This window comes from Podarcis liolepis (genome assembly GCF_965112155.1).
Source record: "Podarcis liolepis genome assembly, chromosome: 9".
NCBI lineage: Eukaryota > Metazoa > Chordata > Lepidosauria > Squamata > Lacertidae > Podarcis > Podarcis liolepis.
The window spans coordinates 5,145,381-5,173,042 of NC_139564.1; the positions used below are offsets into that span (position 1 = coordinate 5,145,381).

The 27,662-nt window shown below is 48.3% G+C and overlaps 1 protein-coding gene across 6 annotated transcripts in view; it reads right to left on the reverse strand.

Moving 5' to 3' along the window:
* ATRN (attractin) overlaps positions 1–27,662 on the reverse strand; it is a 174,254-nt gene that overhangs the window by 93,630 nt on the left and 52,962 nt on the right. For all 6 annotated transcript variants that reach the window (XM_083520445.1, XM_083520443.1, XM_083520441.1 and 3 more), the window contains 8 exons: positions 26,262–26,375; positions 22,071–22,199; positions 19,404–19,609; positions 18,238–18,406; positions 15,778–15,868; positions 5,663–5,906; positions 4,410–4,593; positions 1,342–1,496 (listed from right to left, as the gene is read on the reverse strand). In XM_083520445.1, the coding sequence (XP_083376571.1) occupies positions 1,342–1,496; positions 4,410–4,593; positions 5,663–5,906; positions 15,778–15,868; positions 18,238–18,406; positions 19,404–19,609; positions 22,071–22,199; positions 26,262–26,375 (1,292 nt within the window). The remainder of the gene's footprint in view (positions 1–1,341; positions 1,497–4,409; positions 4,594–5,662; positions 5,907–15,777; positions 15,869–18,237; positions 18,407–19,403; positions 19,610–22,070; positions 22,200–26,261; positions 26,376–27,662) is intronic.

Genomic DNA, 27,662 nt, shown 5'->3' on the forward strand with positions numbered 1-27,662 from the left:
TGTGTTCTCGTAAAACCTAAGCCCGTACACAGGGAAACGGTTGCCAGGATTTCAGTGCATGCCAAGAGAAGAGGGAGACACAGCAATGGCATTATCGTGAAGGGCTTTTGATAGCTTCAGAGAGCTATGGAAGATGCGGGAGGGAGGGCGTAAAGCAAGAAGATGGACGTTAAGTTATTGCACAGAAAAGAAAAATATATTGCTGCGCTACAACATGTGGGCAAAAACGAATCATTCCAGAAATCCAGGAATTATGGTGAGGCTTCCATAAAAACTTAAATAGGGTATTAAGGGATGATCTAGATTTTATTCTTCAGTGTGTAAACTGATCCCCATCTTGCCTAAAGAAAAACAGCATCCATGTTATAGTTTTGTTAAATGCTGCCCTCTCCTGGCTTTTCCAAGTTCGGCTGCTTAATCAAATTGGGTCCCTGACACATGGGAGTGTCTCCCAGCAAGGCACATTCAAGCAGCCACAGATGTGCATGGCCTTTGAAACAAGAGCTTGGCCTGCTCCTCCACATGACCACTTCGACCCCTTGTGTGCTGGACAATCCAGCATCACCCACAACTGTGCTGTCTCTAGCCATGCATCCTATTCCTGGGATTATGGAACAACATTTGAAATGCACACGTTATCAGCAGGACAGATAAATAATGCGCACTCCCCTTGCAACAGACTGAGGGCTGCTCACATTCCAAAGCAGCAAAAACCTGGGCACAGTTCATCTTAACTGTGTTGTTTACAGCATATTCTATTTCTCCCCCCACCCCACCCCCAGCTACAAGCTGCTGCAAAAGCAAAGTTTGGAGCAAAGAGAAATTTCCCCATGGCAGGAGCCCGGTGGCGACTTGACGTTGCACACACGGCTTATCACAGCAGCGCTGGCTGCCATCTGCATGGGGAACTTGAGATCATGAAAACCAGAACCGTCTGCTACCATTTTCAGGCAGCCCTGCCTCCATTTTGCCCCGAGATATTCCGGGGACAGAGCCACGTGCAGAACTTTGGCACAGCTGCGCCACAGGGAACTCTGCTGGAGGCTTCCCTGGGGTACCTGTTTGCAGTATAAATACCTAAGTTAGTATAAATACCCAACTCAAGCTTTGTGAGTCAAAGCTCAGAGGCTGAGCACCACTGTCCCCCCTACAGTGAGTGAGCCAGAGGGGGCAGGCAATGACCCTTCAGCGTTAACTGCAATCGTGTAATCCAAAAGGATCTAATGGTGTCAATTGGTGTGTTTTTTTAAAAAAAGCATGCTATCTTGAATGTTGACAGATCAGCTTTCACGAATAACAGGGGTTTTTGTCTGCTTACTTGAACTGCTAAATGAGACTTACCTAGATCATAGGCCATGAAATCTGAAGAAAAGCACTTGGCGCCATGGCTCATGGAAGTGTCATTGTGGGTGTTTCCTCCAAACACCAGCATGGTCCCACTAATGATCACAGCAGAATGCAGGTATCGGGAGAACTTGCTGTCTCTGAGAATTGTCCTGTGGACATATAACAAGAAATGGGATTTCAAAGGCTGCCACACCCTAAAAGCTCCAAGTGTCTTCTAAAAGAAGAGCGGAGGCAGCTGTGGCTGAAAACAAGCCACGGGAATGGAGTGCAATTATTTCAGAGGCAGCACAGAAAAGATCCAGGGTCCAAGGCATCAAGGCCAAACACAGAGGTTGAGAACCCTCTGAGTGCCATAGCACCTATAAAGGTTTTTTCTGGTGCCTCTGGGCAGACGCCCAAGACTCTGAGCTCTCATTTCTAATTTTGGTTGTACCACACACCACACGGCAGTCTTTCTGTGTTATGCCATGCCCTCCCCCCTTCAAAATAGTAGCTATTTTATTGCTGGCGCTTCCCAGCACTCTCCCACAATTCAAAATGTCCCCACCGATCCATAAAGGTTGGCAGCCCCTGCTTGCGACAAAAATTCAAACAGCAAACCCAAAAGGTACATGGGGAACAAACCACATTTTCAAATACTGATAACAAATGCGTAAATGCAACACAATGTAGAAAAACCAAAATCAGGAATAAAAATACAAGCAATAAAATAAGTAAAATCGCCATCACACGCAGCCAGCATACAGCCCCCCACTGACCCACTGCTTGCCCAGGCTCTTGCTAATAAAAGATGCTCTTTTTTGCCATAGGGAGAGAAAGGAGAAAGCATCTGCGAGCTCATCAACTATGTGCTTCCTTCAGACCTCTTCTCTTGAATAGGAAAGAGAATGTGTTGGTCCAAGATTCTCGGCATTAATAAGTTATAGAGACCCTTGGGTGGGGGGAAGGCACGGAATGACAGAGTGAGAAACTTGCCCTGTACTGTTGACTTTCTGGCAAAATCTACTTCTAAGTGCATAATTTGCACAGAGACTGGTGTCAGAGCAAATTAGACATCATGATGGCAGATCCACTTTTCATAATCAGATCCTCACCAAGTCCCTGTGTGGGTAAGGTGGGGGCTGCTAAACAGTTTCCCCCCTCATGATTTCCCCACTGAAACGGCATCCCAATGTTTTTTCCCTCCAGCTAGGGCTCCGAAACTAAGAGCAGTTCCCATCAGGAGTAGGTCAGCTGGGGGAATATGTTTTGAGGAAAGTGGGCAGACAAGCAGGGGCAGAATTCAGCCTTCTCTCGCCCCCATCCCCTTAAGGAATCTGCTTTTCAAGGGTCTGTGGCTAGTTGGACCCTGATTTGTAGGAAAATTTTACCTTTTCCTACAAATGAGCAGGGAGCGGGGATCTGTCTAAATAAAAATAAGCCTATGTCCCTTGGTGTTGCCAATTTAACTGCACAACCCTTGCATAATTTAAAGAGAACCTATCGACTCACTTAAACGTGGTCTGCTAGTTAAAACAAAGACTATAAAATATGCATTTCCCATAGTCCTCCCTTTGCCTTCAGCCAAATATCTTAATTAACTCAATCAATCTCCAAAGCCCTTCCTAGCCACTGTGTGCGGTGGTCCTCCAAGTATGTGACATTTATTCAAGATATGGTTGACATATTCATCACTGCTTCCACGTAGAAAGCTGCCATGTACAGAGTCAAAGCGTGGGTCCGTTTAGCTCAGGACGGTTTACACTGACTGTTTACAGCAGGGGTCGGCAAACTACGGCCTGTGGGCTGGATCAGGCCCAATTGCCTTCAGGATCCGGCCCGCGGACTTTCTGTGGATCGGCGTGGGGATTCTGTTCATTCGGGCTGTGCCATTTTTTCCCCTGTGCCATTCCATTTCCCCCCCTCTCCCTCACACACACCACAGCGGCGCCTCCTCCCTCCCTCCTCTTGCCTTCTCCCCGCCCTGCCTAGAGGAGGAAGGGGGCTGGGCTGAGCCGGATGAGCGCCATTTTAAGCAGCCCCTCTCCGGAGCCAGCCCTTTCGCGCCGCTCATCTTCCCTCCGCCATTGCTGCCCCCGTCCTGGTACTCCTGTGGGCCAGAGAGGAGCGTGGACAAGCTCGCTCTGCCTACCCACGAGAAGCAGTGGCGGCAGCGGCGGTGGTGGTGGCAGCCACTGGGAAGGTAAGAGCAGTGGCTGGGGCTGAGGGTGGGGAGGAGGACTATTTCCCCCCCCCCTTGCCTTTTCTTCCAGCTCCTACCCCCGGTGCCGTTTCTCCGGCCCACCGCAAGGTCTAAGGGACAGTGGATCGGTCCGCAGCTAAAAAAAATCGCCGACCCCTGGTTTACAGGCTTACAGACAGGGAATCTCTATCAGCTCTACCAGGGATTGAACCGGGGAGCGTCTGCATGCAAGGCAAGATGCTCTACCACTGAGCTATGGCCCTCTCCACATGGTCTCACAGGGGGTAGAGCAAGGGCTCTTTCAAACATCCAAAAAGACTGCTAAATGGTCAAAATAGATTCAGTTTTTTTGCTGGGAGCCAGTGTGGTTAAGAGCGGTAGACTCGTAATCTGGTGAACTGGGTTCGCTTCCCCGCTCCTCCACATGCAGCTGCTGGGTGACCTTGGGCCAGTCACACTTCTTTGAAGTCTCTCAGCCCCACTCACCTCACAGAGTGTTTGTTGTGGGGGAGGAAGGGAAAGGAGAATGTGAGCCGCTTTGAGACTCCTTAGAGTAGTGATAAAGTGGGATATCAAATCCAAACTCTTATTATTATTATTATTTCTGCAGGGGTAGGCAACACGGTGTCCTCCAGGTTATTTGCAACTACCATTCCCATCAGCACCAGATGCAATGGCTAGTGGACGGAAATGATGGGAATTGTAGCTTTGGAGGGCAACCTGTTGGCTGACCCTGTACTACAGAAACATCTCCCCAACATTTCAAGTTTTTAAGATCGACTTACAGTAGAATCCAGTATCAACTAGAGTGTTGGGACTCATTAGGTGGCTGCAGAAGGCTGCAAATTTCAAAGTGAAAATAGATTTGAAATATACCTACCACCTGCCCTTATTGACTTCATACTGGTATAAATCGTCTGTTAGTCTGTATTTGTTGGCACTGAACGCCTTGTAACCTCCGTGAGCGTAGATGGACTTGGTGTTTGGATCATACACACTGCTGTGGCCATAGCCTCCTTGAACTAAGGCTCCCGTTGTTTGCAGAATGTTCCATGTATTTGTGGCTGAGAGAGAATGAAAGACAGATATGAATGTGCCCTGCTTAATCGGCAGGTGTCATATGTTCCAGCTCAATCACTACTAACAGCAGGGATCATCCTCTTTACAGAAATCCTCCCTATTATCAAATAAGAAAGCCCCTCCGGTTCACAGCTACTTTCAGCAGACGTTCACTGGCTGTGGAATCCTTCAGGGTCTGGCCATGGATGTTTCCCAGAAACAAATAAGAAAAGCAATTCAAGCTGGCTTACATACTGGCAAGCTGAAACTGAACTTTAATTTATACATTACAAAGATATAGGCTGCGTACATAATTTAAAATTGCTACCTAACCCAACGCCAGGGGATATGAATTGTCAGGAATTTGATTTAAAAATGAGAGCAGGACCACTACCCCATCACAAGCTACAAATACCCAACTCAGAAGGATTTACAATCGACATCAGATCAACAAGGCTGAGATTGCCCGGGGGGTGGCTGGGGGGTGGGGAGAAGGGAAGAGAACTTGAAAAGGCACATGAGCATCAAGGATCTGGGAAGGAAGAGGGAAGTGATGGAGGAAATGAGCACAAGGTAAGGTAGAAACCGTGAAAATTTGTGGGTATTTGAAAAAGACAAAATAGTGTTACCTAGTTCTCTGCAGGAGGAGATGACAACATACACACACAGAATGGTGACCAAGCAAACGCAATACGATAAAAAAATAAACAGGGCAAACATGGAGCATTGAATGGAGCTTCCCCTTTCTTCCCACTGCAACCCCCTTGTTCTACCCCCACCCCAGCCCCCCAAAAATCTGCTCCAGAGAGCTCCCCATGGAGATGTTGGGGGGGTAAGCAGAAGCCACAGGGGAAATGGAAAGGAAGGGAACATCCCATGGCACAAGTAAAATGCTTTTCTGCTCATGCACAGATGTCCTTTGATACAACCCAGGGTTGAAACTGACGGTATAATTGGAATTATTAAAAGGGGACAGGTGGAAGAAGGAAATTTGTCCATTAGTCTTATGCAAGATGTTCCTCTTTGGTTCTTTACGAATGATAGGTTAAGAGTCACTGACAAAGCAATACCCACCTAGGTTGTATTCCTGCACGTTGCTGATGTATCCATAAAGAGGGCAATGCCCAAAGATGACCAGCATCACAACAGAGCCGTCATCCCGCGTGACAATGTGGGCTGAGTGGCCAACGACAGCGTATTGCTCCTTGGTCTTTGGGATCACGTGAACCCACGACTGGTTTGCAATATGAAACACCCAGAGCTCACTGGTCACGTTTCCAGATTCATCTATCTTGCCTCCATACATGTAGATTTTATTCTGGGGGGTAAAGGTTGATTTCACATTAGAATTCATTGCTAAACAAAAAATGACCCAACAAGAAAACAAACTCATAAGCACGTCAAACAGCTCTCCTTGAAAAGCACGAACTTGAATTTGCACACACCTGCATATAACAGGTGTGTGTTATATCTAATACAATCATTTCCGCCATTCACCAGCACACGTGAAAAGCTACCAACAATCTGATCAGAGCCCCCCTGAACTTGAAGCATGAGAAGTCCCAATAAAAATTTTATAATTCGGCAGAATATTTGGATTATTTGATATGTATATGTATAATTTGGAATATTTAATGTGATTTGATTGGATTGTTAAAATGGAAAACTTAATAAAAATGATTTTTTTAAAAAAAGAAAAGCTTCCAACAATCTAATAAATGACCCAGCATCCACCCAGCTTTAGCCTCAAACCCACCTTTCACCAGTTAATATCAGCATTTAACAGAAAATGTTCCAAACTGTGAAGAAACGAAATAATCTCAGACATTCTTCTGCATATTAGAAGTTCACCTAATGGCATGAAAAATGATCCCGTCCCTCCCATATTCTGTCCCTAAGTGTGGAAGTCTCAAATGCCAGGGTGGTGGGGGGTGAAGGGGATGTGTGGAAAGCAGACAAGAGAAAAGAAAATCATATGGGAGAATAACATCCCTCCCTGGCCCCAATGGGCTAACAACTGAGGCACCGCAAATCACATGGCAAGCTTATGACAGACCCAGGGAATCTGTTCCTCAACCCCACAGCTTTAGCATACAAGGCCACTATGCAAGATCAGGAGGCCTGGAGGGAGGTGTCATTCGGATGCGGGCGACACTCAGCTCAGTTCTCCTGTCCTCTGAGTTAGGTGAGGCTGTGCGAGGGCTGAACTGGTGCCTGGATTCAGAAATGGGCTGGACGCAGGCCAAGAAACTGAGGCTCAGTTATGACAACACAGGCACGGCAGATAAGTAGCTCCTGTGTCCAAGAATTAGCTGCACAATCTGTTCTATATGAGATTGCACTCCCCCTGGTATGCCGTCTGGGGGCAACTCCTGGCTCCAGCATTGTCACAGAAGGCCTTAGCAGCACAGAGTGCTACCCATTACTTTCAGCTGTTTTGCCAGCTGTGGCTGTTCCTGGACAGCAATCGTCTTGCCACCGTGACCCGTTGTCTGGTAACCTCCCAACTGGATCACTGCAATGCGTTCTACATGGGGTTGCCCTCCGAGACAACGCAGTCGCTTCCAATTCATACAGGATGTGGCTGCCAGAATTTTAATTGGCACGGCCAGATGGACTCACATTACACTGACTCTAAAGGACTTACACGGCGGCCGGATGGCTTCCAAGGCAATTTGTCTTTAAAACCCTCCAATACCTGAAGGGCTGCCCATATCCTAAGATCTTCAGATGAGCTTCTGTGCACCTCTGCCAGGTGAGATTTGTTGTATATCAACAAGGAAGAGAGAGCCCTTTAGAATGCCCTCCCTACAAGCGCACGGCTGGCGCAAGCATTCTAATCATTTCAGCACGAGGTAAAACCTTATTTGCACAGGAGTTTCAAAGGTGCTTAGTCTAGTTGGCCGTATTTTGTTTTTAGTTGCCTTTTAAGTATCGTATGATGAATACTCAATTTTTTGGCACGTTTAGTTTTGCTTACGCTTAATGTGCATCACCCTGATTTCCTTAAGGAGGAAGGACAGTGTGAAGATTAATAATCACTGTTTGTTTAAGTCCTTCTCTCAATTTCCAGTCCAAGCTCAGTAACTGCAGCATCATCCATCCACCGATGGAACACCCCCATTTTTATATAGTGTGCCACATGAATTGCCTCCCACGCCAAGCTGTCTTAAACTGGGCTCCTAAGGAAATTCTTCCATTCTATGACTGGCTCCCATTGCACTTCTTGAAGCAGAAATAAATTCGAGGCTCGTTTTCCTTCTTTTGCTGAATATACTGCATTTATCCCATTTCGTACTGGAATTAATCCATGAATCGTCATGGATAGAGCACTGGATTTGGGGTGGAGATACCTGGATTCAAATCACTGCTTCACTACGAAACTCATAAGAACTTAAGAGCAAGGGGTTCTGCATCAGACCAAAGGCGTCTCTAGTCCAGCGTCTCGCTTCTCACCTTGGTCGCCATCCAGCTGCCTTTGTGCCCTGCTTCAGAGGACACAGCCTCTTCTCACGGTTGCGCCCCATGAAAGCTTACATAATGGTGCAACGCCTCTGAACATGGGTGCTGAATGTAGACAACAGAACTAATGCCCGTTCATAGGTGTCAGGGGTTTAGGAGCAGAAGCACGGGCAAGGGAGGAAACAGAGAGCGAAGGGGAGGAGGCAGAAGAAAAGATGAGTGACGGCGACGACCCGAGATCTCCTAGTCTTTCCAGTGAATCAGAGGATTCACAGAAAGGAGCACCAGTGGCGAGGGCAAGGGGAGAGTCTAGGGGGGCACCCCAGGAAGACAGAGCCAGAGAGGACTCAGGGGGGAGCAGCTGGAAATCGGGACCAGCGTCACCGCCAGGAAGCAGGGAAGAGGAAGGGAGCCAGGGGGGAAGCGCTGGCAGCTCACCACAGGAGGGAGGGCATGAGTCAGGAGTGGCCACACCTCCACAGGAGGGAGGACATGAGTCGGGGATGGCCACACCTCCATCGGGGAGCGAAGAAACGGTTGAGAGGAAAGTGGAAGGTTGGGCGCGCGCGCCAAGTTCAAATGCAGAGGAAGGCGGCGCAGTAAGCAGCCCCGAAAGAGAGCCAGGTCCTAAAGCCCGGCGCAAGGAGGCAGGAGGGTCTGGGTCAGCGTCAGAAGAATCCCGGAAGGAAGAAGCCCCGGGGGGTAGAGGGACCCAGAGGAGGACAGTCAGGAGGAAAAGGTGGAGCAAGGCTAGGATATTAAGTTGGTGCACACAGGGCGGAGACTCAGACGGAGCTTCGCCGACCTAGCTACTAGGCGTAGAGTTGCGCGCAGCAGCGTGAGAATGGAAACTGTAATTCAATAAAGACTTTTACTTAATGACCGCTGGCTAGCGTGATCCTCTGTGAGCTAGGATCTTCAAGCAGCTCTGACAGTAAGCTCCGTCTCAACTTGTGGGCATCTACAGCCTCGAGGAGGGGAGAAACACAGGTGCCTACTAGCAAGCTCACGAACGGCAGACGACATGACGGCTGAGCAGCAGATAGAGGAACTCAGAAACGCGGTGGCACAACTGAACGCCGAGGCTCTAGCATCCAGGAAGAGGGAGGAGGAAGCAGCCGCAGCCTGCAGGGATCTCCAGGTCAGGTTAGACGTGCTGACAAAGCAGACACCCCGGCAGGAGGGCATTGGGTTGGCGAGACGGACAGGCGGGCTGGTCTCTCACTTCGATGGGAACCTGCAACAGTATCCCAACTTTAGAGCCGACGTACTGTGCGCACTGCAACTGCTGCATAAAGACTTTAGAGATGAACAAGAGAGAGTGGGGTTCATCATGTCCCATCTGCATGGGGATGCGAGAGCATGGCTACGCAATTTATGGAGAGATAAGGATCCGGCGCTACAGAATGCAGATGCCTTTATTAAAGCAATGGATGGGTGTTTTTTATCAAGTATTGACGTGGATCTTGCACGGAAGGAGGTGCATGGGCTGAGACAAGGGAGGGCCAGCGTCAGGCAGTACCATGCCCGCTTTTTCGCCTTGGTCAGTGCCCTGGAATGGGACAGAGATTCGGCTCCTGTAAGAGACCTCTTTTGGGAGGGGCTGCATAACTCGATTAAAGATGAGATCGCCAGGGGGGAGAGACCCCGAACCACCCAGGAGGTCGTTCAGAGGGCACTGGCAGTGGGGGTGAGGCTGGAAGGACGTCCGTGGAACAGGGACGAAGGGCGTGGAGGGCGCGAACCAGCCGGGGGCCCCTCCTTCTTTCCCAGGGAAGCAGCGCGGGCGCAATCCACGCCTCCGCCAGGAGGAGGAGCCGAACCTATGGAGGTGGGAGGTGCAAGGGCTCAGTCAGCAACCAGAGCCCTAGCACCAGCAGCAGTGAAAGCGAAGCCTCCTAGAGGGAACAGGAAGTGTTACGTCTGTGAGGAGCCAGGGCATATGGCGAAAGAGTGTCCCCAGAGGCCCCACAAGCTCACTGCAGCCTCAGCAATGGTGACTGCAGCAACACAGCAAGGAGGACCACAGCAGGGAAACGAGGCTGTCTGGCTGGAGGAAGAGGCACTGGGGCCCAGCCAGACGTGTTAGTGACGCAGTCCCCAGCGATTTTACAGCCCGTGAACCCCCTCCCGCCCAAACCAGTAGTGAGGCTCACAGCGTCTCTCCAACTGCCCAATGGAATCACCATGGATGTGCCAATCACCATTGACTCAGGCAGCAATGCGGACTTTATAGGGCAGGACTTTGTCGACAGGCACGCTGTGCAGTTGCTGCCGGCCACACTGCCCCTGCAGGTTGTCACGGTGGATGGCAGGGAGCTGCTCGGGGGGCAAGTGGTGAAGCAGACGCCACCAATGGTGATGCGACTTGGGAATCACAGAGAAATCATCAGCTTCAACGTCACTCGACTATCTGACACGCCCATTGTATTGGGCATGAGTTGGCTGGACAAGCACAGCCCAGCGATGGCTTGGTACCAGAGGCAGCTGACCTTCGGCTCTTCCTTTTGTGCTGAACACTGCATCGTGCCCAGGCAGGAAGGAGAGGAAGAGGAGTCACAGCTGCTGCTAGGCACGCTGCAAGCGATTCCACACAAGTACGCTGAATTTTTGGAAGTTTTCTGCGAGAAGGAGGCAGACAGGCTACCCCCTCACAGACCATATGACTGCAAAATTGACCTGCTGCCGGGGGCGGCGCTGCCTAAAGGGAAACTGTATTCCATGTCAGAGGACGAACTGCAGGAACTCAAAGAGTTCATTGACCATAATTTGCAACGCGGCTTCATCCGGGAGTCCAGGGCAGTGGGGGGCAGTCCCGTATTCTTTGTTAAGAAGCGGGACACGCCCCAAAAGAGACTCGTAGTGGATTACAGGATTTTGAACAGTCTGACTAGGCCATCGGACTTCCCCATGCCCCGTATTGACGACCTCCTCGCAAAGGTACGGAAGGGCAGAGTGTTCACCAAGTTGGACCTGCGGGGGGCGTACAACCTCATTCGCATGCGGGAAGGAGATGAGTGGAAGACAGCCATGTTCACGCCACTGGGGACCTACGAATATAGAGTTATGCCTTTTGGATTGCAAAATGGCTCCCACGTTTTTCAAGCTTTTATGCATCACGTGTTGGCGGGACTTCTCTACAAGACGTGCGTCTGTTTCTTAGATGACATCCTGATCTTTTCGGAGTCGCAGCAGGAGCATGACGGACACGTCAAGGAAGTGCTGAGCAGGCTAAAGCAACATAGGCTCTACGCCAAGCTGGAGAAGTGCCAATTTGACGTGCCGGAGGTGGATTTTCTGGGCTACAAGCTGTCTGACAAGGGGCTCGCCATGGACAGCGCCAAGGTTCGAGCGGTGTTGGATTGGAAGAGTCCGCGCAACCGGAAGGAGGTCCAACGGTTTGTCGGCTTTGCGAACTTCTATCGCAAGTTTATCAAGGGCTTCGCGATGCAGACAGCGGCCATCACTGACACGCTTAGCTCCAAGAAGAAGAAGTTCGTTTGGACAGCGCAGGCGGAGCAGTCCTTTCAGGCACTCAAGCGTCTCTTCGCGTCGGAAGAGCAGCTGCTTCATGTCAACCCCAGCAAGCCGATGAGGGTGGAGACAGACGCCTCGGACAGAGCCGTGGGGGCGGTCCTGTTGCAGAAAGACCCGCAGGGGGTGTGGCGACCGGGAGCGTTTTACTCCAGGAAGCTCAGCAAGTCCGAACAGAACTACACCATCTGGGACAGGGAGTTGCTGGCCATTCACGCAGCGTTCAAGGCGTGGAGGCACTTTCTGATCGGCGCCAAGCACACGGTGCAGGTTTGCACGGACCACAAGAATCTAGAGCACTGGCGCACGGCACAGTTCCTGAACCAGAGGCAGATACGTTGGGCTGAGTTCTTTGCAAACTTCGACTTCCGAATAGAGTATGTCCCGGGGGACACCAACATCATGGCAGACGCTCTCTCCCGTAAGCCACAGTATCTGGAGGACGCAACGCCAGCGGCCGCCATGCACATCTTCGCACCAGCAGTGTGGGCGTGCGCCGCGGCGACCGTGGACCTAGAGGCGGTGCGACGTGCGTTGCAGGAGGACTCCTTCGCACAAGCAAAGATGGCAGAGGTGCAAAGGGGCAAGGCAGCGGCCGACGGTTTCCGGCTACGAGATGGATTGCTCATCCAAAAAGGGGCCATCTACGTGCCGGGAGACGAACTTCGAGCCAAGGTGCTGCAGCAGCTGCACGACGCGCCCACGGCCGGGCACTTTGGCAAGGAGAAGACGGTGGAATTAGTAGCCAGGGATTTCTGGTGGCCTGGAATGAGAGGGGAGGTCGCAGACTACGTGGCGAGGTGCGACACCTGCCAGAGGGCCAAACCAGTGCACAAACCGCCGGCCGGACTGTTGGAACCGCTGCAAACTCCGGTCGAACCTTGGGAAAGGGTGGCTCTGGACTTTGTCACGGATCTGCCCAGCTCAAGGGGCAAGACGGCAGTGCTGGTGGTGGTGGACCTGTTTTCCAAGATGGCGCATTTCATTCCGTGTGCGAAGGTGGCCACGGCGGAGCAAACCGCCAAACTGTTCATAGACCACGTGTTCAAGGTTCATGGTCTGCCACGGTCTATTCTGTCCGACCGGGGGCGGCAGTTCATCTCGAATTTCTGGCAGAAGCTGATGGGCTTCTTGAACGTCAAGATCAACCTGGCGTCGGCGAGACACCCGCAGACCAACGGGCAAGCGGAGCGGGTCAATGCCATCATGCAGCAGTACCTGAGATGTTATGCAAATCAACAGCCGGCGACGTGGGTGGATTACCTACCGCTTGCCGAGTTCGCCTACAACAACACGAAGCACGTGTCCACGGGGGTCACGCCGTTCTTCGCCAACAACGGGAGGCACCCCAGAACCTTCCCGGGACTGGAAAGAATGGGGGAGGGGGAGCCGCAGACAGCAGATGCGTTCGCGTCGGAGCTGCAGGAGGTCCACGATCAGCTGAGGCGCCACCTGGAGCTGGCCAAGCACGCATACAAGGTACAAGCAGACAAGCACAGAAGGGTTGGAGAAGAGCTCCACGTGGGAGACTGGGTTTGGTTAGCAGCCCACGCAGTGCCGGCCAGGTCGTTGGCCAAGAAGAAACTAGGGCATAAGCAACTGGGGCCCTACCAAGTCGAAGAGCAGGTCAACCCGGTAGCTTTCAGACTGGCACTTCCGGAGGGTTCCAGAATGCATCCGGTATTCCACAGATCGGTGCTCACTCCCTACAAGGCACCGCACAGGTTCCAGGAACCCGGAACAGCGCCGAGTCCGGTCAGAGACAGAACAGGGCACGCGGAAGTGGCACAGAAGGAGCGCATCAACGAAGTCACTGAGATTTTGGACTCCAGATGGGGGGAAGAGGGGGTAGAATACTTTCTCGCCAAGGAGGGCACCCCGGCCAGTGCGAACAGCTGGGTGCCGGGCTACGCCTTGGACGAACCTCTCCTCAAAGACGAGTTTCATGCCCTCTTTCCCCATAGACCTATGCCAGCAGAATATTTTGACGACTGGCTTTTCACGCCCACACTTTCGGACAGCACTTTCCGGGGGTTCGACTCGGACGAGGACCCGACACAAGACGTCCGTTCCCCGGAGGGGTCACCCTCGGGATCTGCATCAGAACCCTCGTATTGGTGGGACGATAGGCCAGAGGAGCAGTGGCGCAGACGGTGGCTGGAAGGCCCAGGACGAGCAACACCGACAGGAGGAAGTGAGGGAGAGACGGACATGGACGTTTTCGGGGACGACCCTGGTTTCGAGCACGGCGGCACAGAGATGGAAGCGGAGGTGACTGTCGTCGACGAGAGCGGGGAGGAAGACCCGGGAGACTTCAGATGGAGGCCTGCCACGGGAAGCGACCGATACCCGACGTTCGTCCCTTTGCAACAGCAGCCCCCAGCTCCAGCACCGGAAGGAGGGGAGGGGGGAATGGGGGGCTTCGAGGGGGGGATGGATGTCAGGGGTTTAGGAGCAGAAGCACGGGCAAGGGAGGAAACAGAGAGCGAAGGGGAGGAGGCAGAAGAAAAGATGAGTGACGGCGACGACCCGAGATCTCCTAGTCTTTCCAGTGAATCAGAGGATTCACAGAAAGGAGCACCAGTGGCGAGGGCAAGGGGAGAGTCTAGGGGGGCACCCCAGGAAGACAGAGCCAGAGAGGACTCAGGGGGGAGCAGCTGGAAATCGGGACCAGCGTCACCGCCAGGAAGCAGGGAAGAGGAAGGGAGCCAGGGGGGAAGCGCTGGCAGCTCACCACAGGAGGGAGGGCATGAGTCAGGAGTGGCCACACCTCCACAGGAGGGAGGACATGAGTCGGGGATGGCCACACCTCCATCGGGGAGCGAAGAAACGGTTGAGAGGAAAGTGGAAGGTTGGGCGCGCGCGCCAAGTTCAAATGCAGAGGAAGGCGGCGCAGTAAGCAGCCCCGAAAGAGAGCCAGGTCCTAAAGCCCGGCGCAAGGAGGCAGGAGGGTCTGGGTCAGCGTCAGAAGAATCCCGGAAGGAAGAAGCCCCGGGGGGTAGAGGGACCCAGAGGAGGACAGTCAGGAGGAAAAGGTGGAGCAAGGCTAGGATATTAAGTTGGTGCACACAGGGCGGAGACTCAGACGGAGCTTCGCCGACCTAGCTACTAGGCGTAGAGTTGCGCGCAGCAGCGTGAGAATGGAAACTGTAATTCAATAAAGACTTTTACTTAATGACCGCTGGCTAGCGTGATCCTCTGTGAGCTAGGATCTTCAAGCAGCTCTGACAATAGGCCTCTCCTCCATGTGGATTTTTAAAATACCCTATTAGAACCATCCACTCTAGTGGGAATTATCACATCTTATCTTTTGGCAGGAAGTCACTTTCGTGACATTGCTCAAGCCTCTCCTCCTCAGCCTAACTTGAATAGAGGAAGGAGCAGCTGCATAATCTGGTTGGAGGAAAGGTGGGATGCAAATGCAATAAAGAAAGACACCATATCAAAGCTCTTTAGTCTGCTCTCATCTCGCTGTTTCTTAAAGGTAAAGGTAAAGGGACCCCTGACCATTAGGTCCAGTCGTGGCCGACTCTGGGGTTGCGGCGCTCATCTCGCTTTATTGGCTGAGGGAGCCGGCGTACAGCTTCTGGGTCATGTGGCCAGCATGACTAAGCCGCTTCTGGCGAACCTGAGCAGCGCATGGAAACGCTGTTTACCTTCCCGCTGGAGCGGTACCTATTTATCTACTTGCACTGGCGTGCTTTTGAACTGCTAGGTTGGCAGGAGCAGGGACCGAGCAACGGGAGCTCACCCGGTCACAGGGATTCGAACCGCCGACCTTCTGATCAGCAAGCCCTGGGCTCTGTGGTTTAACCTACAGCGCCACCTGCGTCCCTTCACTGTTTCTTAAGAGTCACCAAAGAGCTGCTTCAGCATACATGATCCCCAGAGAACAGACTAAGCCCAAAGATGAGCCCTTCGCTGATCTGCGTCATGTCCCACCAACACTATCAAGAGAATGTACAACTTGGGCGGTTGCCAAAACAGACGTGGAATACTGAATGCTTCTCCTCCGTGTTTCTACTGGGAGAAGAGTTCGCCGAAAGCAGGCCCAGCATTTCAAACCAGATTGGAAACACAGCCTCAATAGTTCTAATAATAGTCCAATCGATTTTATTGTTTGCAGCCAATGGCCATTACAATACGATGTGAACACAAATCGCAGCCTCAGTAACTCCAGCAAAGTCACCTACTTCGTGTATGTCCAGGGAATGCCCGTATCTGATCACAACTGCATTCACGCTGCTGTTCAGGGGCAGCCATTCTCCGGAAAGAAGATTATACCTGCATAATGAAAAAGGTAAAATACACTGATGTATCCCTTTTGCACTCCCGAGCTCAAAGCTGCTATTTATACTTCTCATAATGCACATGGGACAAGAACAGGGCAAACACAGTAAAAATGCTAAAAGGGGTGTTTAATGATCAAACTAGCACACGGATAAAACAAAAACCGATTTGACTCCAGTGCTTCTGCTGGCTGTATTTGTTATGGTTCTTTGATAGAGAAAACAGACCCTCAAAATGAATTCAAGCAAGACAGGAAAGAAGCAGCAGAAACAAGAGGAATGCTTTTATTCATTTTTGTTCAGCACCATCTCCAAATATTCTCCCTGAAGATCAGTAAGGACCTTCTTCATGAAACTTTTTTACCCTGGAGTTCGGTGGCTGTAAGCCAGCTCCAGACACAATTCTGTGAATTGCCACCTATTTGGGTTGCCTTTGTTGACCTCAGCTGTATTAGTTTAATAAAATACAGTGGTACCTTGGGTTAAGTACTTAATTCGTTCTGGAGATCCGTTCTTAACCTGAAACTGTTCTTAACCTGAAGAACCACTTTAGCTAATGGGGCCTCCTTCTGCTGCCGCGCCACCAGAGCACGATTTCTGTTCTTATCCTGAAGCAAATTTCTTAACCTGAGGTACTATTTCTGGGTTAGCGGAGTCTGTAACCTGAAGCGGATGTAACCTGAAGCGGATGTAACCCAAGGTACCACTGTATAGCCAATACAGAGAGACAGTGAAAGGCATATACACGATTAAGAGGCTCCCATGGCACCCTTTACCCGTAGCTTGGGAAATACGTCTTCTGCAAGCAGGTGCCAGGCTTCAAAGGTTGCACCAAAACGTCTCAACAATAACATGCAAGGCTGGCCAGGCAAGTCTCCCCCATGGAACTGGCATCCTATCAGGGAGAAGAATTGGGACCACAGAAGACATCTATGCAACTAGCAACACTCACATGGCTGCATCATTCGAGCACAGCTTTGTCTTAGTCCTCGTTACTGATGGCTGAGTCTTCCCCATGGTCCCTTCCTAAGCAGTTACAGGTGCCAAGCAGTCCCCTGTTAACTTCTTAGGAAGGGTCCATGGGGAGGACTCAGCCATCAATAACAATGGTGAGAGGACAAAGCCGAGCTGCTTGGTCAATGAAGCTCTGGGAGCTCTGGCTGTGGCATCTGCTGCCAAGGTGACCTCCTTACACAAGGTAACCTGAAAACAAGAGTACCTGTCTACAACATCCACCTGAAAACAAGAGGACCTGTCCACCTTCACTAAAGCAAAAAAAGAGGCAGCAATCATGACCACCACAGAAACTCACTGTCACACAGGGTGTTCAGCTGCGACTGAAGCAGCACCAGGTATCACATAAATCACAGGGGAAACAGAGATGAAACAAAACACAGGAAATGACAGAGAATGAAGGTAGACAAGGGGCAGAAAGCCTAGCTTTGCATTTTGCAGAGAGAGCCCATAAAGAAAGTTCCTAATGACACATCATCTTCTGCCACCAAGAAGGAGCTTTGCTGGGGGAGAAGGAAGGAAGGAGCCAGGCCCTTCTGAGCATAGGCCCTTTTCACAAAAACCTTTCCACCTAGCTCTAGGTTTCGAGCCTTGCTCTGCACAGCCACAGAGCCCACGTGCAAGGCTGCAGAGAGATCACCAGGTATCACCATCTTTTAAGGAAAGGGAGAGCACAAGGCAAGAAACAGCTTAGCTATACGTCCCAGTACATTTCTGAGCACAATTCAAAGTGTTGGTGCTGACCTTTAAAGCCCTAAACGGCCTCAGTCCTGTATACCTGAAGGAGCATCTCCACCCCCATCGTTCAGCCCGGACACTGAGGTCCAGCGCCGAGGGCCTTCTGGCGGTTCCCTCCCTGCGAGAAGCGAGGTTACAGGGAACCAGGCAGAGGGCTTTCTCGATAGTGGTGCCTGCCCTGTGGAACGTCCTCCCATCAGATGTCAAGGACATAAGCAGCTATCCTATTTTTAAAAGACAACTGAAGGCAGCCCTGTTTAGGGAAGTTTTTAATATTTAATGCTGTATTGTTTTTAACACTCGATTGGGAGCCGCCCAGAGTGGCTGGGGAAGCTCAGTCAGATGGGCAGGGTATAAATAATAAATTATTATTATTATTATTATTATTATTATTATTATTATTATTATTATTATTATTATTACTACTACTACTATACTTCAGAAGAGCAGAAAGAGAGCAAGGCCAGCACTGTACTGCAGTCAAACGGTTGGCTGTTACTCATCCCAACATCTTGGTTCCCTCTAAATTTAGCACAGGTCAACACAAGAGCAAAATGAAACCCCTCACTACCATTTCCCATTAAAACGTTTTGAAGTTTTGTTTGTACTCACGCCAAAACCATTTGAGCATCCGTGTGGTTGAACATGTAACCACCAACTACCCACATGACATCATCTTGGACTACGGCTTTATGAGATGCCCTAGGAAGTTTGGGGATGTAGAATTCCTCCTGAGTCCAGAACGACTGGTTTGCTGGGACGGGTACTGAGCAGTCTGTACCTAGGAGAAGCAAAACCAAATGTGTCAAGAACAGTATTACATACTTTCCATCACTTAAGAGCTACATTTATATTGACAGACATTTACAGGTAATAAGCTCTAAAGAGGAGGAGGAGGAAGAGGGGACCTGAATAAAGAAAAGGAGCTTTGAGAGGTACGGATAAGAAGGGACTAGGGGGAGGAAGTGTAAGAGCAGAAGAAGAATGGAAGAAATAATAGAAATTTCCACCCTAGGAGCAGAACAAGAGTTGCCAAGGAACTTGGGGATGCAGGATGAGTGAATCTAAATAGATAGCTAACGGGATAGGTGTTAGCAGCTATCTTAGTATGTAAAAAAGGTAAAGGGACCCCTGACCATTAGGTCCGGTCGTGACCGACTCTGGGGTTGCGGTGCTCATCTCGCTCTATAGGTCAAGGGAGCCGGCATTTGTCCGCAGACAGCTTCCAGGTCATGTTGCCAGCATGACTAAGCCACTTCTGGTGAACCAGAGCAGCGCACGGAAACGCCGTTTACCTTCCCGCCAGAGCGGTCCCTATTTATCTACTTGCACTTTGACGTGCTTTCGAACTGCTAGGTTGGCAGGAATCTGAGTATGTAGGTAAATATAAAAAGGTAAAGGATGCCTGGATGGTTAAGTCCAGTCAAAGGCAACTATGGGGTTGTGGTGCTCATCTTGCTTTTGGGCCAAGGGAGCCGGCATTTGTCCACAGACAGTTTTCCGGGTCATGTGGCCAGCATGAGTAAACCGCTTCTGGTGCAACAGAACACCATGACAGAAACCAGAGCGCACGGAAATGCTGTTTACCTTCCCGCCACAGTGGTACCTATTAATCTATGTGCACTGGCATGCTTTCGAACTGCTAGGTTAGCAGGAGCTGGGACAGAGCAACGGGATCTCACATCAAACTGGAAACAAAAAATGCCAACACCATTCAAATCCTTGCTAAGCATTTCAAACTCTAATACTCGTATCACAAAAGGGCATTTGCCACCTACCTTGCCAGCCCGAGTTGCAAACACATCCTTGGCTACCATTCACGTTGCACAGCCCTCTCTCTGGGGAGCCACAGTCGTCTGGGCAGAATGGAATGTCACAGGCTTCTCCTTTCCAATGTTCTGAACACTCACATTCAACCACTTTGCTGCTGTTGGTGACCCTGCACTCCCCTCTGCCAGAGCAGTTATGAGGGCACACATCAAAGCTGCAGACGGAGAATCAGGAAAAGGTCATATCAAAGATTGGTTGTCATAGCACCGGGAAATGGGAGACTGGCAACAGCAAACGACCAAGACTCATGCCAAATATGATCAGGAAGCTAGCAGTTTTACTGCTCCCTTGGGAGGAACGTCCGGATCGAAACCCAGTATGTCATAGTAATTTGGGGGGGGGGGAGAGAAAAAGAAAAGAATGCAATACAATTTTGCCCTTTAATCAACCAAATTATGCTCAGAGAAGGGTGGTGAAAGGACAGAACTCTTCCAGACTTCCAAAACATGTTTCTGGAGACTTAGCGCACAGAATCAGAAAGTTTTCAGCCTTTGGAGTTAATGATCTGAGTGTAAGGGTTTGATAGGCAGAACCTAGAAAAAAGTAGCCAGACAAGGAGCAGCTGCAGAGCTACAAAATAGGTAACATGGCTGTGCCCAGGTGAGGGAAGGTGAAATATTCAAAAGAGTTAACGGTATGATTGTGGATTACACAGGGGAACAAAAAAATTGTTGCACTGACACCCGCAGCCACATACATAACAAAAGGCATCAGACTTGTTTACACATTTTTGCCTACTTGAAGAAGCCATGGTCTGATCTGAAAAATACAAGTATTTAGGTTACAAAACTACAAAAATAAAGAAAAATTAAGTTTGCAAAACAATAATGACCATGTGGTTAGGGCAGATCAATGTGTCAGTATTCACTTATCCCCAGTGTAAATATGACATATCAGCAAAAGTTGGAAATTGAAAGATAACTATAGCATGCACAGTGGTACCTCGGGTTAAGGACTTAATTCGTTCTGGAGGCCCATTCTTAACCTGAAACTGTTCTTAACCTGAAGAACCACTTTAGCTAATGGGGCCTCCTGCTGCCGCCGCGCCGGTGTAGCACAATTTCTGTTCTCATCCTGAAGCAAAGTTCTTAACCTGAAGAACTATTTCTGGGTTAGTGGAGTCTGTAACCTGAAGCGTATGTAACCTGAGGTACCAATGTACATGAAAATCGATTTCAGATTTGAAATCAGCATTGAAAGGACATATAAGAACACTTGAAAAATCTCATGCAACAGAAAATGGGGGGGGAAATGTTCCCCAGTGATTATTACTCATTAAATTTATTAGTGTCTTTTTTGCCAATTTTTGATGTGTTTTATTTATTGTTTACGACTACTTCTGTCGTTATGGAAATTTGTTCATGTTGTGAGCCACCTTGAACATAGTTTTAATTATGGAAAGGCGGCATACAAGTAAATGATGGTGAGATCATGTGGTCCTCATCTGTTAGGAGGCTGGCTTAAGTTCTCCAGTCTAGGAGATCTGGATCAGTAACAACTTGTACATCAAATCACTTGCTGCAGCTCTGCTGAGTCAGGGCAGCTGGGGTATGCATGGGGTATTTTTTAAACAAGGAACTACAAAAGGGTCATTCAGTTCACTGCAGGGCACATGCCTTATTCGTGGAATTTCCAAGGGTCAGTCCCCAGTAAATCCAGTTAAGAACCATCAGGTTCCAAGTAATGGGTAGGGGGAAGTCTGCCAAGAGCCTAGAAAGCCGCTCCAGTTAGAGAAGACGCTACTGGCCTCGACTGGCAAATCATCTGACCTGGTATAAATCAGCTTCTTTTGTCCTTCAAGGTTTTGTACAGTGAAATACCAATTGATGCCACAAGATGGTGCTACAGTTTCTAGAATTTCAAGTTCTGGAAAATGTTTGTTGCTACATCCCAGATTGCCATTAGTTCCATTGGTGTGTTTTAGATCCCAGTTCAGTGTAAAGAATTAGAGATCACAAATTGGGAATTTGAAAGATCCAAGTCTAAGTAATAAAATTAACCTTTTTTTAAGAGCAGGGCATGATACATTCTGTATTTGCCAGTAGAATAGGGGAGGAAACTGCTATCAATATACCAGACACAGTATAAAAACATAGGTATGGTTAGCTATTTATGCTCCCAGCAAGTCCAAAATAATCACCTGCCCAAACCTAACAGGGCAGAAACCACGTTATCGGTGTGTTTTCTTCAAATACCATATTTTTTGCTCTATAAGACTCACTTTTTCCCTCCTAAAAAGTAAGGGGAAATGTGTGTGCGTCTTATGGAGCGAATGCAGGCTGCGCAGCTATCCCAGAAGCCAGAACAGCAAGAGGGATTGCTACTTTCACTGCGCAGCGATCCCTCTTGCTGTTCTGGCTTCTGAGATTCAGAATATTTTTTTTTCTTGTTTTCCTCCTCCAAAAACTAGGTGCGCCTTGTGGTCTGGTGCGTCTTACAGAGCGAAAAATACGGTAAATGAAGTGCTGATTCAAGATGCAAGCTAAATCCACAAGGAGCTATTGCTTCAAAACCAACTGTAAACGCTAGCAGGGAGAAACTGACAAGTGAATTTAAAGCAGTACTTCAAAGCCTTTCATTCTGGCACTCCTTGCATACCTGCAGCCGCAACTTACTTGTAGGTGATGTTAAATCCTGTCAAGTTATACGCCGCATCACTGAAGAAATGGAGGAGAGCATAACCAGAGGTGGCTACAACTTCTGGGACCGTCTCGTTGCTCTCCCTCTCGGGAACGATCAGGCCACTGTACAGGGAGAGACAAGATGCAGCTACATTAGGAGAGGGTTTCAGGAGCTAGAATAGGCAAAGATGCAACATCAAAGACATAGCTTTAGATGGAAGACTCCACACAGTCCTATCAGTAGAAAAGTTGGCCAACAAAGTAATATATGGAGACAAAAGCATAACATCTGACCGTCAAACAGTTTACAAATACCATCAATATCAAAGAGTAGCACAATTTTTACAACCTGCAGCACAAGCCAAACTGTGATGACTCCGAGTTAAGTCCTACTGGATTCAATGGGGCTCACTTCCCAGTAAGTGGGGTTACTAAAATGAAACTCTCATTCACCTGAGTCAATATCCGAATCATTTAATCTGGATAATGCATCTGCTTTTAATTATGAAGGCACGCATTAAAAAAAAACAACCTCCCATCATCATCTTTAGATGGGCAAATATGCAACCATGCACATTTAAAATCAAATCAAATGGAAGGGAGCAAGATCTATGGGGGCACTTGAAAGAGCAACTAACAGGGATCAGTTATCTATCTTGTCTATTTAAACTCTGTCTTTCTCAAAAATCAGAAAGAGGTCAAAGCGATCAAAATCAAACATATTTTCAAACACCATTTATCTTCCTTTTGTACTTTTCGAGAATGGAAAGGTTCCAACTACATATTAAATGCTCCAAATCACAGCAGGCAAAGCACTCAAGAATTCAACACACACATATATGGAAGGGAGCGAGTTTTCCTGTTGCATGTGCTCGTCAGATGAAGGGCAGTATGTAAATTTAATAAATAAAATAAAATAAAAATATTTCTCTCGGAGATAGCATGCCACCTAAGCATTGCCACGAAGTCGAAATGAATCGACCCCAAAAGGGAATGAAAGAGGACACACATTTGTATGTGCTACGGTAATTTGTATGTGTAGAAATAATTTCTATAATTTGAATGGAAATACATCTCCCCAGGTGCTGGCTGTGGGTGGGCACTTCGCTGTGCCTTCCAATGGTTCTTCACTCTTCAACCAGCCTTGGACCAGACAGTCCTTCAGATAAAGAGCTCTTGGCCTTGTGCTTCTCAAACAATGCAAAAGGGTACTCGTCTAATTAAGGTAGGGGATGCTAGCTAGCTGAGAACTACAAACACACAAAATGAGAGATCAGAGCCCTTTTTATTTCATTTTTAGCCCACCCTCCATCAAGCAGGTGATGCCAGGGTGGGGTACCTCAAATATAGAAACTAAGAACGCAACAATTCCAATGAAAACAGTAAAGTAATATAGAAACCAGCCAATGATACGTCTCGCTCACATTCGATACAGCACCGGATTCTGGAATTACGTTAGTCCAAGTGCAACCTCTTGCTTGCTCGTGGCTGCCACGCACTTCCAGCTTACATCTGCACTGATTCACACAACTGTGGTGATCACAATGATGTTCTCACTGATCAAAGCAAAGGCTGATCACACCCATAGTTCTGGGGCATGTGCAGACTTCCAGAAGAACTGACCTCCTCAGTGAACGGAGGTCCTTTCAGGCACAGAAAAGGTGCATGTCCCATCATATGCAAATGGTGCGTGCCTCATAATATGCAAATGGTATAGCTATGGTGCTGGAGGAGACTCTTGAGAGTCCCATGGACTGCAAGAAGATCAAACCTCTCCGTTCTTAAGGAAATCAGCCCTGAGTGCTCACTGGAAGGACAGGTCCTGAAGCTGAGGCTCCAAGACTTTGGCCACCTCATGAGAATAGAAGACTCCCTGATGTTGGGAAAGATGGAGGGCACAAGGAGAAGGGGACGACAGAGGACAAGATGGTTGGATAGTGTTCTCGAAGCTACCAGCATGAGTCTGACCAAACTGCAGGAGGCAATGGAAGACAGGAGTGCCTGGCGTGCTCTGGTCCATGGGGTCACAAAGAGTCGGACACGACTAAACGACTAAACAACAACAATAGCTAAGGTGGGCCGTGCATGGGGTGCAAGAGTCAGCACCCCACATCACGAACCTGAGAAAGCCTGTCCAATCTCGTCTACCACTTTCATGCAATTTGAATACTTTTTTTTCCTGGTTAGAAATCCTTTGGCTAGACACCTTGGTATATGCAAGGTTCCAACAAACAAGACCTTCTCTAGAGAAAAATTACTGCCACTCGACTTTTGCACATTAAAGCATTAAGAGAAATAATTTCACACTTGATGCATCCTCGTAGGCTCAGGTGCCTAAAGATTAATTATATATTTGCAGCCCTCTTATGCCTGTCACTCTAAAGTCAATGTTTCATCATAGCTTAATGTCAAGTGAACCCAATTGTTCAACCAAGGGGCAGCTAGGAACAACAAGTGCTTTGTTTTCCCATCACAGTGGAGAACTATTAAAACATCTTCAGGCCGTTGAAGTAGTTGTTCATAGACAAACCCATTGTAATAGCAGAGTTAACCAGTAGAATGCCAGGACTTTATTCTTCTGGAAGGAACCTGTTTGCCTGCCAGCCAAGATTCCAGAATGGGAAAATTACCGTATTTTTCGCTCTATAACACGCACCCAACCATAACACGCACGTAGTTTTTAGAGGAGGAAAATCTGTAGGCATGCCACCCGTAGGCATTCCCTCCATAACACGCACAGACATTTCCCCTTACTTTTTAGGAGGAAAAAAGTGAATGTTATGGTGCAAAAAATACGGTACTTGACTACCCAGGATTTGCTATTTAAGGCACCAGAAGATGCAGGTATCTACGGAGCAAAAGCCCAATGAGGTTGTTTTAGGCAGCTGTCAGGTTCCAGCTGCCATTTGAAGGTGTAAGCAACACTGGCAGTCAAGGGAGAGAAAAGGAGATTTAGACAGAGCTAAGCATGTCAGTCTTGATTCTTGCTCCAATGATGGTTTCGTGTGATGCAACTGAATGACAGTAGATCCATCAGGCAGGGCGGGACTTTTAATGAAGTTAGGGCTTACAAGATGTCAAGGCAGTCACTTGCCCAACTGTGTTTGTCATCAGTATCTACAACAGCACCTGGAAGCTTTAGGCCATATGAAGACATCATCGAAAGAGTCAAGCTGCAGCCAGCATTATATTACCTAGGGATCAGAATCCACTTTGTAGAAGCCAGCAGCAAATCAGATAGACAAGTGATGGGGAAGTTCATTATTCTTAGGCACCTGGGGGAATATCAAAGCTTGCCTACTTGCAAGAAGAAACGCTTATAAGTTTGTCAACAGCATGAGCTGAAGACGCCAAACACAGAAACATCTGCTTAACCTTCCTCTAAATTAAGTTCACTTAAGCCAATTCTGGATTGCCAAACTGGCAAGTGTCAAAATAAACAAGTTCATCTCAAGATAAAACAGAAGGTAAAAGACTATTTCTATGTATAAAACGGTGTTTATCCTGAGGCAGTGATTTCTCGTTTATGCCATTTCGAAACACTTTAAGCTTCCTGAAACCCCATTAATAAGCTCACTTCAGCTTTACAGATGAAAATGCAATTCAAAGCAAGTATCTGCAAGATCTTTGCTAACGACTGGGGTGGGAGAGATCTATATTATTTTCCCAGATGAACCACGGCCTCACTATATGACATCTGGGCAAAGAAGAAGAAACGGAACTACTGTCAAGTTCTCAGTCTTGACCCCTTCCTAAAGCACCCGAATAAAAGCAACATGGAACCCAAGTGCATCTCCTGTTGAAATACTGGTGTCAAGGCACCTGATGGGCAAGGAAAAGGGTTTTCAAGGCAGCCAAATCATGCATACCCATCACATTTGGCTGGAATCAGCCAAAGCTCCAATGTGAGTCGAAAGGAAAAGTAGTGGAGCGGCAGCACAGCACAGTGAGGACTGCTGTGCAAAGGCTTTTCCTGTGTTCACCACATGCACAGATATGCAAAGGGGTAGAAACTCAAGTAATGTGGGAACTACAAACAAAAAATATACCACATAGTACTTTCCCTGCGTTTCCTGATCCTAGGACAGAAAAAAAAGAACCGCAGACTTTCAAGACAAAACATGAAGAATCACATCAAACAAATACGACAAACCAATTAGTTTCACACTGTTCTCTGGGGCTTACCTAAAAGCAGCCAGTAATGGAGCGTAAATCGAATCCCCATCATATACGTACAAGTGGTCCCAGCTGCATTCCGTCGCAAAATGATTAAAACGGAGCCTAAGGATCGAGTTCGGCCTGTGGGAAGAAAACAGGCAGCGTTATTTCCACAGACCCTCAACATATTGCTCTTTTTTGTAAGGAAAGCCACAACTCGCCTCTAATATTGTATCATCGTCTATTCTTTCAGGTTATTTTATTGTGACACAATGACTGTTGCCTCATAACTTACATCACCACTTTTTTTGTAGTGAGCATTTCTTCCAAGTTAGTCCCCATACAATAGGTTTTACTAAATCCTGAAGAATTAGCCAAAGCTGAAATTCTGCAGGCTATTATAATCTCAACACAATGAGGAAATATTCCCATGTAAAAGCTCGGTCCTGCTGACCAGCTTCATGCTATTGACAATAATTTGGCAGTTTGGACTCGCAAAGAAAAGAAATATTATCAGAGCAGTCACACAGTGTCACTGTTGTGGGGCTGAATCTTTATAGACTGCAGCTGGGGGGTGCCACACATTTTAACCCCCACCCCAATATTAAAATGACATGTGCACATTCAAAGATCTGATATTTTGCCTGAAAACGTCCGGTCCAACAATGGATGTATCTCAAAAATTTAGCATAGTCTCCTCACTTATATTCAGTTTTGCTCTCTTCTTTCACATCAAGGACTGCAATGACATCTCCTAACTAATTCACATATCGCAGACACAGGAATAAGGTTAACAACTCAGGGGGTGCTTCTTCAATACAGGCAACTGCTTCCATGTAGAAATTTCATTTGTGTAGATATATATATTCTGTCACATCTGACCCAACATATGCACAAAAACGTAAAAGCATCAAGCGCTCCAGAATCTCAAAATAGGTTGGGCTTGCCAGCATCCAGCCTAAAAATACCACAAAACATTATGACTGAACAAAAACATAAGCGCCCTTCAAAAGGAATGGAATGATAAAAGTGCCATTCTTAATTTTAAAAAAAAAATTCTCCTGCTAAGAAACCACTAAAATCTGCTGGGGGGGAATCAAATATCATTGTAGTTAAAGCAAGGACCTTGGCTGAAAGGTTGACAGAACCTCTGAAGGTCTGTCTGAATAAATGTGAATTTGGGACAGGATCAGAGAAGTCCCAGCTTTCATTGGGGAAATGCCGGGTTTTGTTTCCTTGCACAAGAGGAAGTCATGAAATATGCTGCCTTTTGCCTTTGGCACAATATCTGGGCAGCTAGGCTGCGACCCACAAGTTTAAGCTTGAGAGAGAACAATAACTGCGACCCACCAAGTTTAAGCTTGAGAGAGAACAATATTTCCTCTCTTTTGCCAACCCAAGGAGAATAGTAGCTATGATCAGAAAGCC